This window comes from Plasmodium gallinaceum (genome assembly GCF_900005855.1).
Source record: "Plasmodium gallinaceum strain 8A genome assembly, contig: PGAL8A_v1_65, whole genome shotgun sequence".
Taxonomy (NCBI): Eukaryota; Apicomplexa; class Aconoidasida; order Haemosporida; family Plasmodiidae; genus Plasmodium; species Plasmodium gallinaceum.
In genome coordinates, this window is record NW_021628225.1 from 799,291 (window position 1) to 816,589 (window position 17,299).

The 17,299-nt window shown below is 18.4% G+C and overlaps 8 protein-coding genes across 8 annotated transcripts; 4 read left to right on the forward strand and 4 right to left on the reverse strand.

Annotated features, from left to right (window-relative positions):
* Positions 1–286: 286 nt before the first annotated feature.
* Positions 287–982, forward strand: PGAL8A_00148300 (splicing factor 3A subunit 2, putative; the record flags this gene model as incomplete). Its single annotated transcript, XM_028675027.1, has 1 exon — positions 287–982. The coding sequence occupies one exon, from the start codon at positions 287–289 to the stop codon at positions 980–982; it is 696 nt and encodes a 231-aa protein (XP_028526599.1).
* A 392-nt stretch (positions 983–1,374) lies between these two features.
* On the reverse strand, positions 1,375–3,258 carry PGAL8A_00148400 (conserved Plasmodium protein, unknown function; the record flags this gene model as incomplete). The annotated part of the gene is made up of 1 exon (XM_028675028.1): positions 1,375–3,258. The coding sequence occupies one exon, from the start codon at positions 3,256–3,258 to the stop codon at positions 1,375–1,377; it is 1,884 nt and encodes a 627-aa protein (XP_028526600.1).
* Positions 3,259–4,899: 1,641 nt separating this feature from the next.
* PGAL8A_00148500 (conserved Plasmodium protein, unknown function) lies at positions 4,900–5,356 on the forward strand (the record flags this gene model as incomplete). The annotated part of the gene is made up of 2 exons (XM_028675029.1): positions 4,900–4,978; positions 5,052–5,356. 2 exons carry the CDS (start codon positions 4,900–4,902, stop codon positions 5,354–5,356), a joined length of 384 nt encoding a protein of 127 aa, XP_028526601.1.
* A 326-nt stretch (positions 5,357–5,682) lies between these two features.
* On the reverse strand, positions 5,683–6,453 carry PGAL8A_00148600 (conserved Plasmodium protein, unknown function; the record flags this gene model as incomplete). Its single annotated transcript, XM_028675030.1, has 1 exon — positions 5,683–6,453. One exon carries the CDS (start codon positions 6,451–6,453, stop codon positions 5,683–5,685), a length of 771 nt encoding a protein of 256 aa, XP_028526602.1.
* A 1,319-nt stretch (positions 6,454–7,772) lies between these two features.
* PGAL8A_00148700 (conserved Plasmodium protein, unknown function) lies at positions 7,773–10,025 on the reverse strand (the record flags this gene model as incomplete). The annotated part of the gene is made up of 1 exon (XM_028675031.1): positions 7,773–10,025. The coding sequence occupies one exon, from the start codon at positions 10,023–10,025 to the stop codon at positions 7,773–7,775; it is 2,253 nt and encodes a 750-aa protein (XP_028526603.1).
* Positions 10,026–10,446: 421 nt separating this feature from the next.
* Positions 10,447–11,676, reverse strand: MSP10 (merozoite surface protein 10, putative; the record flags this gene model as incomplete). Its single annotated transcript, XM_028675032.1, has 1 exon — positions 10,447–11,676. One exon carries the CDS (start codon positions 11,674–11,676, stop codon positions 10,447–10,449), a length of 1,230 nt encoding a protein of 409 aa, XP_028526604.1.
* Positions 11,677–13,951: 2,275 nt separating this feature from the next.
* On the forward strand, positions 13,952–15,433 carry PGAL8A_00148900 (cleavage stimulation factor subunit 1, putative; the record flags this gene model as incomplete). The annotated part of the gene is made up of 1 exon (XM_028675033.1): positions 13,952–15,433. One exon carries the CDS (start codon positions 13,952–13,954, stop codon positions 15,431–15,433), a length of 1,482 nt encoding a protein of 493 aa, XP_028526605.1.
* Positions 15,434–16,287: 854 nt separating this feature from the next.
* Positions 16,288–17,160, forward strand: PGAL8A_00149000 (conserved Plasmodium protein, unknown function; the record flags this gene model as incomplete). The annotated part of the gene is made up of 1 exon (XM_028675035.1): positions 16,288–17,160. One exon carries the CDS (start codon positions 16,288–16,290, stop codon positions 17,158–17,160), a length of 873 nt encoding a protein of 290 aa, XP_028526606.1.
* Between the last annotated feature and the right edge of the window lie 139 nt (positions 17,161–17,299).

Below are 17,299 nucleotides of genomic sequence, written 5' to 3' on the forward strand. Positions count from 1 at the left end.
TATAAAAAAGGAGAAATTACTAAAATAACTAATATATGTGTTTAAATATTTAAATGTTATCATTGGAAATAGATGAAAAGTTGTTCTAATATAGACTAATAATGCATATAATAATTAGAAACATTAATTATATTTTTAAAGAACATTTTATGGGGATAAACAAAATTTTATATTTATTATTTTCATTCTTTTTTTTTTTTTTTTTTTTTTTTTCTTGTATTAATAATACAAAATTAATAAAAAGTTTTTTTTTTTAAAGTTACTTTTCAATTTTGTAATTTTCAAAATGGATTTTCAAAATCGTGTAGGTCATAAAACAGGCAGTGGTATGCCACTAACTAAAGAAGATATTAATTTAGAAAGAAGAGAGAGACTAAAGCAATTAGCTTTAGAAAATATTGATATTACAAAAGATCCATATATTTTGAAAAATAATGTTGGAATGTATGAATGTAAATTATGCTTAACTTTGCATAATAATGAGAGTTCATATTTATGCCATACTCAAGGAAAAAAACATCAGATGAATTTGGGGCAACGATTGCTTAAAGAAAAAAATGAAATGGTTAGTAATAAATTAAACAAAACAGTAAGTGAGCCTAAAAAAATAATAAAAATAGGAAAACCGAGATATGATGTCACAAAAGTTAAAAATAAAAAAAATCAAATTGGAATTTTATTTGAACTATCTTTTCCAAACATAAAAGAAAATACAAAACCAAAATTTCGTTTTATGTCATCATTTGAACAGAAAATTGAAATTCCTGATAAAAAATATCAGTATTTATTGTTTGCTGCAGAACCTTATGAAACGATAGCTTTTAAAATACCAAATTTAGATATTGATGAAACTGACGATTTTTACTATAAATGGTTTGAAAAAAAAAAAATTTTTGTTATGCAAATTCATTTTCAAAATAACCCTGAACATTTACATTTACGTGAGCAGAATAATTTTTTGCCCTCCACTATTAGATGGTGATTTTTGTTTTTAGTAATAAAATATTATATTACTATGAAGATATAAAATTTTGTTTTATTTTTATGAATTTTTTTTTTAATAAAAATGTTTAAAATTTAATTTTATTTTTTTTTTAAAATTTATTTTAGTGAGAATACATTAATAGTTAGTTTTATAACTATTCAATGATATTTTTTTTTTAAAAAGTTAATTATAATGATAATAGATGAAATGCAATTTTATAATATTTCATGTATTAAAAATAAAAAAATGAGATAAATTTTAACTTTTATTCATATTTTTATTTTTTTTTTTTATAATACGTTTGTATATTTGTGTAAATGAAAAAAAAAAATATTTAAAAAAAATGCTAATTTATACATAATTTTAAAACTTAAAATATATAAAAAAAATTATAAACATATATATATGATAATTATCATTAAAGTAAAAAAGGATAATATATGAGAAAATCCGGAAGAGTAAGCTTTTAGTGTTTCAAAAGACATTTTACACTTTTCCAAATCTTTATTAACTATGCTCTCTTTAAGTTCACCAAATAACCTATCTTTTTTTGCTTCTTTATCTTCATCCTCATCTTCATCTTCATCATCTTTTTTCTCACTGTTCTTTTGTTCTTCATCATTAGTATTTTTGGTACTTTTTATAAAACATTTGTCGAGAAAATCGTATAATCCTGAAACATATAATTCATCATTTGATCTATTTAATGTAAAAAATTCTCCCATAGGATTAATATTACTTCTATGAATAGCATTACACACATTATCATCATTAGAATAATCAGATTTTGATTTTGTATCTTCACTGTCCCCAGTCTTATCCTCATGTAATTCTTTTGTACCAGCATTATCACATTTAATAACTTTTTTTCCTGGTAAGTTAGGATAATTAATTTTATTTTGCAATATTAATTCATATAAATTTAATTTTACATCATGGCGTGTTGCTAGATGTGTAGAACCTAAACCATTATTGTTTTTTATATTTCCATATAATGATAAATGAAAGTCAGCAATGCTTAATTCTTTCTCAGATTTTTTAAAAGATAAAAAAAGTGATATAGATCCAACATTAAAATTATCATTGGTTATATTAAAATATGAATTATAAACAGAAAATAAGTTTTCGACAAATTCATCATAAAAATCATGTTTTGTAGATAATTCATTAGACATCTCAATAAATTTTATGTAATTTTCATATGCTTCTCTTTCTTGAGGAATTCCCATTAGTGAATGTATTTGAGCATCTTCACAATTATATGAATATTTAGAGCAATTTTTAGAATATCCTAAGTTTTTTGCATTTGCATTTGTTAGGCCTTTTATATGCGTTTCTTTTAACTTATCCTCATCCAAATTCTGTAGTTTTACTTCATCACCTGGCCTTTTTTTGAGTTCTTTTGGGATTTCCATAGGTCCTTTTGGTTCTTTTTCATTAATTTCTTCCAATTTTATACCATTTAATTCTCTTAACATTTCTTCAAAAATTTGATTTAAGCCTTGTTTATACATTTCCTCTGACTCATATGTACTTATTTTTTTAAAGATTTCCGTATACATATCCTCTAAATTTCTTTTATCCGAATCTTGTATATCATCATTATTCATTAGTTCTTGAATTTTTTTTTTCACTTCTTCTTGGGTTTCTTTATTCATGTATTTTATGTTTTTTTCATTCATTTCTCTTAGGATTTCTCCAAGCACTTCACTGAAATTTTTTTTATCTATTTTTTTTATGAGTTCTGTTAACCTTACCTGTGGATTCGATGTCACTTTTTCGTTTTCTTTATCCTTTTGCATTGAGTTTCCTTTTTCTAATTGTTTGCTTTTTTCATGTACATTTTCTATTTTTTCTCCATGCACTTTTTGTAAGATTTGTTGAACATCTCTTTTTTGGATTTTTCTATCTATTTGTTCTGAGGTTATGTTATCCTGTAGTTTTCTGTTTTCAACACTCACTTTTTCTGGGTTTCTTTCATTCTTTTGTTTTAAGTTTTTACTAATACCTGAATTATTTATTTGTGTATGTGCTAAAGAAACATTTTGTTCTTTTTCTTTATTAAATGGCGTTTCTTCTTTATCTAATACATAATTGATATCCAATATTTTACCTTTAACTTCAGAAAATTTTTCTGCATCACGTAAATAATTTTGTGTGGTGGGAATATTAGGATTTACGTGATATTCTTTATTATAATGATGATTATTTTCAGAAAGAACCTCTGATTTAATAAAGAAATAAGAGAGAAAAAGTAGTAAAAGATAGTACATTTTTCTTATTTTTCTTTAATAATAAAATTTTTGTTAAATTAAAAAGATGTAGAATAAATATAAATTTTTTAATATATATATAAAATTGTATATTTCCAAAAAATAGGAAAATTTTATTAAACACCAAGTTTATTTAAAGCAGAAATAAATCTTATTAAAATTAAAATAATTTATTTAAAATATTTAAAATTAATTAAAAATTAAAAAAAAAAAAGTTTTTATTATTTTTTTTTTTACTACTTTTATATCTTTGGTTGCAGGATCGTTATTTCTCTTTCTCTTTTTTTTTTTTTTTTTTTTTTTTTTTTTTTTTTTTTTTATTATTATAGCTATCTCACAGCTTTATTTTTTTTTTTTTTCTTTTACAAAAGCTTTATATTTTATTTAATTTTTCTTCTTTCTATACAACAATTAAGCTACTTGTATTGGTAACAATTGTTTCTATAGCATGTCTGTGAATTTCTCGTATTTTATATCATTTTACGCATTTTGATACATTTTGCTTTGAATACATACATATGCGTATGTATATTTTTGAATTAATTGAAATATCATACTTTTAATAAATATATATATGAACATGCTTTTTTTTTTTAAGCTGAATATTTTTTTTTGCAACGAGATCAGATAATGCATAATTTCTAAAATGCACTTTGGAATTAAGGAAATAATAGGTCCTTTGGATAAAAAAAAAGTTGACTTAAAAAAAAGAAATTCATTGCCATAATTTTTTTTTTCTTTATAAAAACAATAAAGTTTATACTTCCTTTTTTTTTTTACAAATTATAATTGATGTATTATATATATATATATATATATATATATATATATATATATATATATATATACACATATATAACAGAAAAGCCTTGGAACATACTTTCTCTTAAATCCTTTACATTTTCTCCCCTCACTTTTTTCTTTTTAATTTATTTTTATTTGTTTAAATTAAATTATACATAATAGAAATATTATTTAAATAAAATAAAATACATTCTTATGTATATGTACTTTTAGTCAGAAGATAACATTAATAATGCTAGTAGCTTCAGCTTACAAAATCTATATATATATATATATATATATATACGTTTTAGTTTTTTAATACAATGAATAAAAGATTTCATTATTAAAGAAATGTATTTTGTAAGATAATTAGTAAATTAAAAACAATTTTAAAATTATAAATTTAAAAGTTCTATTATTTTTATAGCCTATGAGTTTATATCTTTTTTTTAAATGTACGCACTAAAAAAAAATTTGAAATTTTACTTTTTGAATATATAAATTTTTTTTTTTTTTAAATTACATTTGTAACAGCTAAAAAGTTATTTAATAAATTTATAGATTAGTAAAGAGAAAATGACAAAAAAAAAAAGTAAATTTTTTTATTTTAATTCCGTAAATATAAATTTTAATTATTGAAAAAATAATTTTAATATCTTTTAGCTTCAAAGAAAAAGAGAAAATACATTTTTTTTTTTTTTTTTAATAGAAATATATACTTAAAATATATATTTTTTTTTTTTTTTATATGGAAGATGCTTTAAATATATAATAAATACAAATTGTATTTTTATTTATAAATATTAATATAAATACTTTTTTCCTTATTTTTTTTTACATTTTTTTTTTTGTTAAATGCTAAACCTTATACCAAAAAAAATTGTCCCAAAAAGTTTGCTTTTTGGAAAAAAACCAATTCAAAGAATCCGAGTTGGTAAGATAAAAGTATAAAAAAATATTTGTACATATAGAGATATGAATAAAGTTCTTTTTATTTTTTTTTTAAGGGAAAAGTAAGAATGTTTTAGAATTAAGTTTAAGTGATGTCAATTCTATATATGAAGATGTTAATGAAAATATAGATTTGCATAATAAAGATTACAATCCGTTGAAATATAAGAAATATATAAATTATAAAATTTCTGCTTTGAATTTAATTGAAGCCTATAAAAATGAAGAAAACAAGAAGACTGCATTAACAAATATTAAGTGGTATTCCAAGATTAGGGATTATTTTTTTATAAATTTTTATAAAAATCAAATACAATTAAAAGAAAAAATGGTTCCCAAATTTTTTTATCCAATAAAATAATGATTTCACTTTTTTTTTTAAAATATGAAGCTTTTATTTTATAATATTCCTATTTTTTTTATGCATATAGTACAATTATATGATATAATTATTAACATACATTTATTTTTATTTCATATTTTATTTTAAAATAATTACGTATTTTTCGTTACTTATAAATATAAAAAACAATTATTTTAATATGCAATATGAAAATTTTAAATAATAAAATATAAAAAAAAAAAAAGAAGTAAATAACTGACATAATATCAGTTTATTTTACTTAAGTTATGTCTACTTTCTTTTAAATCTTTTAATTTGCTATCATTAGTATTAAGTTTAAAAACTTAATTTGATAAATCTCTTGGATTATTTAAGTCATAATGTAAATATTTGTTCCATTTCTTATTATCATAGTAATTAAACTGTGATTCTTCTAAATGAGGAATTTCATTAATATTAAAAGTAATAACATTTTTTATCTGCTTATTATTTATATTATCATTATCATTATTATATTTTTTTTTTTTATCCAAAAGTAGAGCGTCATCAATTTTGGAATCCCATTTATTTTCTAGTAATTTTTTATGATAATAATATTTAGAATTAGCAACATCACGAAATTCTTCAAATATTAAATATTTTTTATATGAATTTATTAAGTTGGTTTTTTCCTTTAAAAGAAGATTTAATAATGAAGTTTCTGTTAACTCTTGAAAAAACTTCACTTTTTTTATAGGTACATATAAATCTATAAATTTTTTTAAGGTTTTTTCGCTTGATAGAATAGTTAATGCATTTTTTATAAATTCGGATCTGTTATTATAAATAATAAAATTATCTTTAAATGCTCCCAACATATTCTTATGTTTTTTGATAATCTTTCTATAAATATCATCATTTTCATAAATATACATTTTAACCCTTAAATATCTAAAAAAGTTATTTGTCCATATCCAATATAATTTTAGAGTATAATTATCCATAAATTCTACATCTTCCGGTAAACATTCATCGGCTTCATTCACAATTTTTTTAATTTTTTCATTCATTAAATTTTCTGAGCAAAACACTAAAAGAAAGAGCAAATATAATATATTTAAAATATAAAATTTCATGATTTCTTTTTTTTTTTTTAAGTATGAATTAATAAAAACATTTCATCAAAATTAACATGATATTTCATTTGCATTCTAGAACTATAAAAAAAAAAAAAAAAAAAAAAAAAAAAAAGAACAACGCAAACTCAAGGATTGGAAAAAAATGAAGACATATATATTTTAAGTATTAGCTTAATTTTTAATCTTTTTTTAATAAATACATTTAATTGTAAAATAAAATTTCTTATTAAAATATTTTAACAAATAAATTTAACAATTAAAAATTTATATATCTATATATAAATCTTGGCTAATGTTGGTTAATTACAAAAAAATTTAATTTTTGTAATATTTATATATACAAACACTAATTATTATATAAATTTATATCTTATTTAATTTCATTTTTAAATATTTGTTTTTTTTAAAAAAATAAATTGAAATTAATAATGAAGTTTTCAGAAATATTTTTTTTCTTCTTCCAATAAAATCTTAAAAAAAAAGTTGAAGTCTTGTTAAATTTTTTACTTTTTTATTACTTTTAATAAAAAAAAAAAAAAAAAGACAGAATTTTTGTTCTACTTAATACACCACAATATATATATAACAACTGTTATTATAGATTAGAACATATGAAGAGATATTCTAAAATACTTAAGGAATGAAAAAAAAAAAATAAAAAAAATATAAATTTTGAATATCTGTAGAATGATTTGATAATGTAAAACGAATATTAAAAATATTTTATTTTATTTTATTTTATTATTTTTTATTTTTTATAATTTATATTATATTTTAAGAAGAAAAATAAAATGATTTGGTAATTTAAAAATATAAAATTCACATGATATTTAAAAATTTTTTAAAATATTCTTTTGATAAATGCACTATTTCTTTATTTAACAAAAAATATAGTGTTGTTTTACCTTTGAAAGGAAAAATGAGCTAAATGTCTAAATGTAATTGTTTAATACTTTTTTTTTTTTTTTTTTTTTCTAAATTTCAAAAAAATTTTATATAATATAACAATTTTAATAAAAATTGTATGTATGATAAGCAAAATGTATTTGTTAAAGTATTATACTAAAAATTTATAAAGCATATTTAGTTAAAATGTGTTAAACAATTTAAACGAAACAGAAAAAATTAAAAAACACATTTTAAAAATGATCTGATAAATTATTCTGAAATAAAATCGAAATGCATGTTTCTTTTTTTTTTTTTTTTGAGATGGTTTTCTATAATTAATAAAAATTTTTTTTCTATATATTCATTATGAAAAATATTTATAAAATTATTTTAAAAATAAAATTTAGAACATCCATATTTTAAGAGTACTAACTATAGCCATCAGTTATAAATATAAAATTTAAAATATTTGTGTAATTTTTATTTTTCTTATTATTAAAAAGAGTAATTTCGTAATTTTTATATATACTATTTTTAAAAGAGCATAAAATATTTGAAAATTGTTGTACAGTTTTATTATCAGCTATATTTCTTGTTCTCAAATTTTTTACTATAGGAAATAACAAATTTAAATAATAACATATTTTATTTAAAACTTTTAATTTATTAAAATCGTTTAAATTAGGACGTAAAAAATAAAAAAAATCATCTTCATGTAAAATAATTTTTTTAAAACACAAATCTTCTAAAAATTTTAGGATATATATCAATAATGAACTTAAATAAGGATTTATTTTTTTTTTTAAGGAAAAATTATTAATTTCATAAATTTTAAAAATAGTGATAGACGTTTTTAGTATATCATAAATATCGATTATATTCAAAAATAAATTACAACTGTTAGTTCTGTTCTTAACAATTAAAAAATTCAAAAAATTCTTAAACTTATTTAAATAATATAAATAAAATAATGTACTAATTTTTTTGTCTGATAAAAAATTTGAAATATTAATAAAAATTACTACATTTTCCCTGATAAACTTATTTTTATTATTTTCTTTATTTAGAATTATTTTATATATGGAAATAATAATATCGGTAAAGTAATTATTTAACTCTTTTTTGATTTTCATTATGCTTATACAGAATATAGCAAAAGTTTTTATATTAGTTTCTTTTATAATTAAATTTTTCATTTTACTAAAAATGGTATATTGTTTTTTTAAATTTTTAGCATCATAGATAAATAAATCAAGTATATTACATATATCAATTAAATTTATATAATTTATATATTTTAATAATAGATGATTTGTCAGTATATAAATAAATTTATTTTTAAGCTTTCTTTTAATGCTTATAAAAATTATGGAAGAAATGCTGTGAAGAATATTTTCATTAATATTTAAATTTTCCTTATTACATATTGAAGAAAGAGGTATATACTCTCTATTGTCCATATTTATGAAATAACGAACTAATTCAACTTTTGTTACTTTTTCACTTTCTTTTTCATATAATTTATCATCTCTTATTATTTCATCCTTTTTTTTTTCGAATAATTCTTCATCTGTTCGCTCATTTATTTCCTTATTTTTCTTTAATTTATTGTATGATTTGTTTTGAGAAAAAGTAAAATTTCCATTTTTTTCATACATTAAAAAATTCTGTTCTAGCTGTTCTTGAAAATGATTAGGCATATCAAAATAACGAGACGATATGCACAAATGTGATAAAAATGCATAGAATGACAAAAGTTTTAAATTATAATTTTTTAATAAAGACATAAAAGATGATACATCATGCAAATTAAAAAAGTTATTTGAATATTTCGATAATTTACTTTTAAAATAATTTATTTTGACAATCTTATGTTGATTTAAATTATAAACTAGATCGTAAAAATAATTTATATCCGAATCTTTGTTTATAGTATTTATGTTTAAGACAAAAAAATTGTGTGCATGTTCCTTAAAATTATCATTTAATACGGAAAAGAAGATAGAATAAAATATATCATTTTTTTTATGTAAAATATCTATACTTATATAATAGATAAATTTATAATAACAAAAAAGGACAATATTATTAATATTCATATTATTTTCTTCTAATAAGCATTTCAATATAATAGTTAATTCTTTTAAGCTAAAAAGATTAATATTATAAAGAAATATATTATTAAATTCGTTGTATATTTTTACTTTGTATTCTTTCGAAAAATTATTTCTTAATTTATGAAAATTATACAAGATACAAGAGAAGTGAACATAATTCTTTTTACATTCTTCATATATATGAGGCAAAAGAAAATTCATTTTTTTTTCCATATTTTTCTCTTCATATATAAAATTTTTATTTTTTAATGATTTTAAAATTTTTACTATTTCTTCAAAACTAATCCGTGTTTTTTTATTTTTTGTTAGATTTTTACTAACATTTGAATACAATCTTTTTATATTAAAAAAAAGAATTTTATTGTTTTCTTTTTTATGTAAAATTGAATTATAACAAGTAATAATTTTTTCATTATTGTAATAGTCAACTTCTTTCTTTAATATATTTATGAATTTATTTTTTATTAATAACACAAAAATTTTCCTATTGAATTCTGTAAGTGACTTATTTTCTTTACATTTTTTACTGGAGTAAAATAAATCAGTGATACCCCTTTTAATCATTTTTTCCTTTTATTTTTTATTTGTGAAATGTTTTAAAAAAAAAAAAAAAATATTGTTTTAAAATACCTCATAATTTCCTCGTAATTTCATTGAAAGAAAAAAAAATAAAAAATAAATATAAATTATTTACAATTAAAAGAAGAGAATAAAAGGAGACAATATTTTATGAAAAAAAAATATAAAGAAACAAAAAAAAAAAAAACGGATAAAAATAATAAGGCGAATTTATTAGGAAAAAAAAAAAAAAAAACAAAAAAAAATCTTTAATAGTGAGATCAAAATATAGATTAATAGAAAAAAAAAAAAGGCAAATATTATTTAAAAAAAAAAAAAAATTAAATATAAAAAAATATTAATCATTTTATTTTATATATTTTGTTGATTTATTTATTTTATTTTATTTTTTTTTTTTTTTTTTGTGTTATAAAAAGTATTTTTGAAAAAAGCATATTATAACTATTATAATTATAAATAATGATTGTTTTACTTGAAAATTTTTAACACAAAAAATACCATCACCAATAAAAAGGTTATTACATTGACATTTAATTTTATCATTAGCAATTGAGCAAGTTGCATTTATATCACAAAATCCATTATTAACAGAACAATCTTTATTGTCTAAAGGTATACACTTAAAGTGACTAACACTGGTATCTTGAATATAATTAGCTCTACATCTGCATTGTTCTTTACCTTTTTCTATAACATAACAACGAGCATTTTCACCACATTTAGAATATTCGCAGACATAGTTACTTTTAAAATGTATAAAATTGTTTATAACTGTCGTATAAAATCTCACCTTCATAATTACTTGTTCGAGCTTATATACACTTTCATCTATAAGGTTAGTTGTCTCTTTAATATCGTTATTTCTTTTTATTATATTCTTTTTTATTATTTCTGAGTCATCTTTACCTGTGTTGAATAAATCTTTTCCTTTTTGAAAATTATCATTAGCAACACACGTTATAATGTCTAAATCTTCAGGATTTTCTAAAATATCCTTTATTGCTTTTTTTTGTGATTCTCCTTTTGTGTTCATTATACTTTTAATTAAACCTTGAGTAAAAGCAATATTTTCTTCATTATTTTCATTGGTAACTTTTGTTTCAGTTAAATTATTTGCTTCATCTTCACCCCTAATTACTGGATCATTTCTTTCTTGATTCATTAGGGAAAGAAAAAAATTTTCTACCATACTATTATTTATGAGTAAATTTTCACCTTTTGTATTTCTTTCTATTCCCTTATTTTTATTAGACATATTTAAAGTATTTAAAGAATTTTGTTCATCAAGTAAGTTATTAGTGATAAACTGTTCATTAGAGGAAATACCATTTTTGTTTGTTTCATCTTCTTTCTTTTTTATTTTATATCCACCTTTATTTTCTTTATTTAAACCTTCTTTATTTTCTTTTCTAAGTACTTTTAACTGTTCTAATTCATAATTATTATTTTTACCTTTGTTGTTAACATCTCTACTATTTTTTTTCTCTGTTATATTTACTATATTTTCATAGGAATTATCTTTATTGATATTTTCCGTGTTTTTTATATTGGTTACATTTGTGTAAACTACATTTTTTGAATAGATAAGTAACAGTAAAACAAAGGTTAATAATTTGATACATTTTAAAAATATCATTTTTTATGATGAGTGTTTACCTCAGAACTTTCAACAGTTTTCTAAAAATATTATTATTTAATATAAGATTCCATGTATATATATAGTGAGAAAATATATTTAAAAAACATTAGGTTTCTATAAATTATATAAATTAATAGTTTATTATAATAAAAAAAAATATAACAAAATATAAAGAAAATTTTATGTAAAATTAAGGGTAGTAACAAGCAAATATTAGTAAATAAAAAAAAAAAAAAAAAAAAAAAAAAAAAAGTGCGTACGTTGCAACTACGATAATGCACTTCCGTTTAATTCAATTTTATTTTTTTAGTTGTAAATTTTTTATCTTTTTTTTTTTCTATTAAACATAGGAAAATAATATTATTTAATAAATTTTTATAATTTAAAATATAGTTTTAGAATAAACAATAATAGGGAATATAAATTAATACTAGTAAAGAAAACAGTGAATTCTAAACTAATTTTAACCTTAACGTTCAAGTGTGGCACAGCAAAGCATAGAAAAAAAGTAATAAAAAAAAGAAGTGAAATAGAAAAAAACTATTTAAATTAAAATAAAAATTCAGTAGAAACTCATTTGAAATAAATATATCTTTTTTTTACTTCTTACCCGAAAAATTAGAGTTAACAACAAATTTAAATTTTTGGAATAAAAAAAATAATAAATTAAAAACAAGTTTTTAAAAGAGAAAAAAAATATGTTCAGTATGATTTTTTAAACTTTTAAATAAATTGACATAACAAAAAAAAAAAATATTTATTTTATTTTCCTTATTATATATGAATGAAAAAATAATATATACTTTTATTTAAAAATAAATAAGAATCAAATAGTAAAAGAAGTGAATTTTTCTCATAGGGTTAATATTATTTATTTTATATCATTTTTCTCTTTTCTATTACATTTTCACCTAAAAAAAGGAGATGGTGAATTCATAAGAATAAACTAGGGGTGCATTTATTTTTCATTGTATTGTCTTTTTATAAGTTTAGAATTATGTAATAGTGATATATTAAAAAATTTTCATCAAAATGTTGATATATAAAGTAAAAGTTATAATTTTTTTTTAGAAATCAATAATAATAATAAAAAATTTTTAAAATAAATATATATTTTAATTGAAATTTTCTTTAATCTGAAATACTTTAAAAATATTTAGTATATACGCAATTCGATAGCTTTAAATGGTAAGTAAAATTATCTGTGATAATATATAAATACATATGTTTAACATTAAGTATTATTAGAATAACTTTTATCTTAAATGAGAGTTAATTAAAAAATTGGAAAATATGTAATATATAGAACCCATATAACTAATCGTAAATTAATCATAAGGAGCATTATGTGAAGTAAATTGTTTTTATTCTTATTTTTCGTATAAATTTAAATATCATTAATTTTTCATTTCAATTAAAATATATTTTGCTTTTATAAAAAAAAAAAAAATAAATAAATATTACAAAATTAAGAATGCAAAAACTATAAAAATTTATAAAAAACATAATTATCTATTAAACTGCAAAATGTAGCTTCTTTTTATATTCTTTTATTTTTTCTTTTCATGTATAATTCTGCATAAATGTAATATAAAGATTTATTCATTAATTTAAATACTGCTACATGAATTATCATAAATAAAATAGACTTATAGAATAATAAATTTTTTTTAAATGAAAAAAAAAAGATAATTACCTTTAAAACTGTTTTTTTATTAAGAAGAAAATTTATAAAATTCTTAATACATATGTAATGAAAATTTATAAAAAATTATGCAAAAAATGTTTTGTGATTTACACAATTTATATATAAAATGGTGTTCAAAAATAAAAAAAAATTTTTCATAAATTTTAAAATATATATAAATTAAAAATTGTTAGTTTCACTTTTTTTTTTATTAAAAATATTTTTTTAAAATATTTTTTTAGTAAAAAGAGAGAAATAATATATTAAAATTTTTCAAAAAAAAAAAATTTTATTTGTTTTAAAGTTTTTGAACAAATTGGTTAATAAAATAAAAAAATTTACAAATGAAATTTTTTTTTGAAACTAAATATAAATACTCTTTTTCTTACACTAATAAATTTTTATGTACCTTAGCTTAAAAAATTTTTATCTGCATGGATATGTTTAAAATAAAATTTTTGGAATTTATTAAAAGGGTAAAGATGATATAAATAAATTTAAATTTGAAGTATAATTAAAAAATATATTTAATATAGAAAGTCATAATACGTATGTATTATTATAAAAGCAATTAATATCTCGTTAATGAAAGAATATAATGCTAATAATTCTTTTTCTTTAAATAATGTTATCAGTAAAAATGATAATGTTATAACAAATAATGACAATGATTCCAAATTTGTGAAAAGTGAAAGAGACAAAAATTATGATGAAAATATAGATAATAATGGATTCAATAATTTCGAAGAGAGAAAAAATATATCCATTGATAAAATTGGATTTTATGAAATTGTTTTGAAACAACTCCTAGATGACAATTTAATTGATTCCTTTAATGTTTTGAAAAAAGAGTTAAATTTACAAGAAAATAAAAATGTAGAAAATGATTATCTTTTTAATTTATATGCAAAAAATATATATAAATCTTCTGAACCTAATAATGAAAAAAATATAGAAAGTTTAGTTAATATTGAATCGATGATTAAAAGAGTAAAATCATTCAATGATTCAGTGTTAAATTATGATATAAAAAGTGAAAATATAAAGAGGTTATACAGATATGAAATTAATGATCATATTGAACTAATTCATAGAAATAAATGTATTTGTTGTGATACCAATTACTCACATAATATTTTATGTTCAGGTGGTTTAGATAATGTTGTGAAAATAGCAAAAATATATGATAAAAAAAAAAAAGTTTATAATATAGAGAAGCATAATGGAAAAGTAAACTGTGTAAAGTTTCACCCATTTAAAAATATTTTATTTTCGGCTAGTGATGATTGCACAGTTCAAATTTTTGATCTTAACAAATTATTAAAAAAGAAAAAGTTAGCAAATAAGGTTAACATAAATGAAAATATAAACGAAACATATAAGAATATTTTAATACAAGATAAAAATCCGTTTATTTGTTTGTATGTTCATCCATGTGGTGATTTTTTGTATACAAGCAATAAAAATGAAAATATATTAAAAATGTATGACCTTGAAACTTTAACATGCTATATTTCTTTGGATAAAAATAGTTTTCATACATCATCGATTAATAGTATTAGTGGAACATCAGATGGAAGTATATATTCATCCGTTTCTGACGATGGTCATATAAAATTTTGGGATGGTCATAATTCTAAATTAATACACACACAATGTAACGCACATAATGGTTATTCTGTTCAATCAGTTAAATTTAATAAGTCTAATTTTTATATATTAACATCTGGACTTGATGGACAAACCAAAATTTGGGATATAAGAAATTTTAAATCATTATTTACATTTGGTAATGGATTATCCTGTTCTTTTAATAAAAGTATTTTTATGAATAATGAATCATTTATAGCTAATATAATTCATACAAGTAATAATTTATCTTCGTCACATTTTTATATATACAATTCATATTTTGGAAATATGGAATATAACATACAAAATATACACAATGACCAAATTTCTGATATTGTTAATGCAAAAGACTCATTGAATGTTCACACAGCTAGCTATGATTATGTATGCAAAACAATTAAAATTGAACAGAAATATTTGGATGATTATAACTAAATGAAAAAATAATTTTTAATTCTAGTAAGATGATATATCTTTTTTTTTTTTTTCTTTTTTTTTAGATTTTTTTATTAATTTATATTTCATATACGATTATGAATTATTTTTTTTTTTTCAATTATAACTATATATGTTATATAAATATTTTATTAAAAAATGCATCTTAATAATTTTATGGTTTATTTCTCTTTATTTTAAAACATTTCAAAAAATTATTACAATTTTAACTATTTAATTATTTTTTTAATATTTTCTTATTTTTTAAAAATTCATTATATTCCTTAATTATTTATATTCTCCTGCTTTATTGTGTCTTACGTATTTATATTTTAGAAATTTCATGTTAAAATTAAATGTAAAAAAATAAAAATATAGGACTAAAGTTTTAAATATCAAAAAACAAAAAAACATCATGGAATTTCAAGAATTAGGATTTATTAGTTTTTTTTTATTTTTTTATTTACAAGATTAAAAAACTTATATTTATAGTAAAATTAAAATAATGAAATACTCAAATCTAAGATATATTTAAGATTAATAAGCAACTTTTCCTTTATTATTAGTTCAAAATAATTTAATGTTAAACATATAATTATAAAATAGAAATATAATACAAATATATTTTAATTATTGATTTAATAAAAATTAACAAAAAAAAAAAGTTTCTTACAAGCACATGGATATGTATGTTAATATTGAAAAGTATATATATATATATATATATAAATACATGAATTGATAAAAATATAAAGAAATCTATAAAAATAATAAGAATTTTATTAAGATATATAAGAATTTAAAGAAATGCATGTAAATTTACAGAAACATATATGAACTTGTAAAAATACAAAATGAAGAGCAGAACATTCGATAATTTATTTGCGAGTTTTTTAAACATTTCTAGCAGTAGTGGTGATAGTATAGATAGTTCAAGTGAAAAATGTAGTTCAGAAATAAGTGTATCAAGTTTATCTACAGAAAATTTATTTGATAATGAAAATATAAATCCAAGTAAAACAAATAGCCAAAGAAAATCTAGTATAGCATATGATGAAGAAAAAGAAACATCAAATTCAGATTTAGAATATGAAATTACTTCGAAGTATGTTAAATCAATACTAAAAAATAAAGAAAAGAAAAAATTTTATGAATTTAAAAAGTATTTATCAGATACTGATGTATTTTCTACATTTGTACAAATATTCTTACATTTAATAAAAAATAAAGAGGAAATAAAAAATCCATATGATTACATTATAAACTTTTTTAAATTAAAAAATAATGATTATGATAATGAAAAAAAAAAGGTTTTAATAGAAGAAAATAAGTTTTACAAAAAAGAAAATGAAGAGCTAAATAATAAAATAAATTTATTAGAAGTTGAGATATATGATATACAAAAAAAAAATTGTTGTAATACCATCGTGAAAATTTTTTTTAAAGATGATGATGAGCAATTTAATGCTAGCGACATTTTTAATAAAATTATTAAAAATAACAAAAAATTTAAAATTGAACCGTCTTTTATATTTACAAAAGATATATTTTTTCTTTTTTTAAATTTTTTAAATGATGCTACTAGGACGAAGTTACATGACATATTAATTCAAAAGACATGTGAACAAAATCATTCCTTTTTTTATGATAAATTATTAAAAAAGCTAATGAAGTTTATAAATTATTACTTATCTTTTGATAAGTCGTCTATAAATGAACATCTCTAAACATTAAACGAGAAAATAATTTTATATAAAAAGAATTATTTTATATAAACATATGAATATTAAAAATGTTAAAAAGAATAAAGAAATTACAAAAAAAAAAAAAAAAAAAAAAAAAAAAAAAATATAATATTACAATTTT